This window comes from Helianthus annuus, chromosome 14, assembly GCF_002127325.2.
Source record: "Helianthus annuus cultivar XRQ/B chromosome 14, HanXRQr2.0-SUNRISE, whole genome shotgun sequence".
Lineage (NCBI taxonomy): Eukaryota > Viridiplantae > Streptophyta > Magnoliopsida > Asterales > Asteraceae > Helianthus > Helianthus annuus.
This window is the reverse complement of record NC_035446.2, coordinates 170,249,412-170,250,215: the sequence shown is the minus strand read 5'-3', so window position 1 is coordinate 170,250,215 and position 804 is coordinate 170,249,412. Positions and strand designations below refer to the sequence as shown.

The following is an 804-nucleotide window of genomic DNA, read 5'->3' as shown; positions in this document are numbered from 1 at the left end:
CTACTGATTTTCAAACCCGGGTACAAAAGGCACACCAGATGTAGGAAGCCATTTGGTGCCATTATTGAACTCAGCAACAGTGAACTGATTGGCAATATTTGGATCTGTTATCGCTTGGTAACCAGGCCAATTGACTCTTCGATCAGTAGATGAACCTGGTCCAGAATTCTTATACTCCCCATAATAGGCAGTTTGATTGTAACCCCAACTATCAAGCCATCCTTGTGGGTCCACCAAATCATCAAGAAAAGATTGCATATAAACTGTCCGAGCATACGCAAACCACGGTCTTCCTAAGAATGCTTTTTTGTACTGACCTACAACGGGCTTAAGATCGTCTGCAGCATTTATTTTACACCCTTGCAACGAATACCCGCCAGTTTGATTACTGCGTTTCCGACCGTTAGCAGTCACAACCAACCCTCCTCCGAGTCTTGGTTTCCTTAAAAAGATATCACAATCTTGGAACACAGCTTGACTTGCGCCGAAAATGAAATCAATAGTTCCATAGATTTGGCATTCTTTGTAAAATTGTCTAGAATGGAAAGTTATTTTTTTTTTTTTACAAAGAATGCCAAATCTATGGAATTCTACAAAAAAAATTGTCTAGAATGGAAAGTAAATAATGAATTTAGCATATAGATGATATGAGGAACCAGACTTCTTCTCTCTCGGATAACTGAACCTTCGCCGATGTGCTCGACGGAGATAGCTCAGTCGGAATAGCAGGTCAGGTCCCGGTTTCCTTCTTCTCTGGTTTGTACCTGTCCCTCTATCTTGATTCGGTGATTCTCCCACTCGCAT

General features: G+C 41.4%; 1 protein-coding gene across 1 annotated transcript; it reads right to left on the bottom strand.

Moving 5' to 3' along the window:
- Positions 1 to 804, bottom strand: LOC110907870 (pectinesterase 2-like). Its single transcript, XM_022152790.1, has 2 exons — positions 765 to 804; positions 1 to 590 (listed from the first exon to the last, which is right to left on the bottom strand). Exons 1-2 carry the CDS (start codon positions 802 to 804, stop codon positions 1 to 3), a joined length of 630 nt encoding a protein of 209 aa, XP_022008482.1.

What these genes read in the sequence shown, in the direction of transcription:
- LOC110907870 (XM_022152790.1), bottom strand. Translation starts at nt 804, where the DNA reads ATGCGAGTGGGAGAATCACCGAATCAAGATAGAGGGACAG. An exon ending in GAATCAAGATAGAGGGACAG is followed by an intron (nt 591 to 764) that starts GTACAAACCAGA and finishes TTTTTTTTGTAG; the next exon opens with AATTCCATAGATTTGGCATT.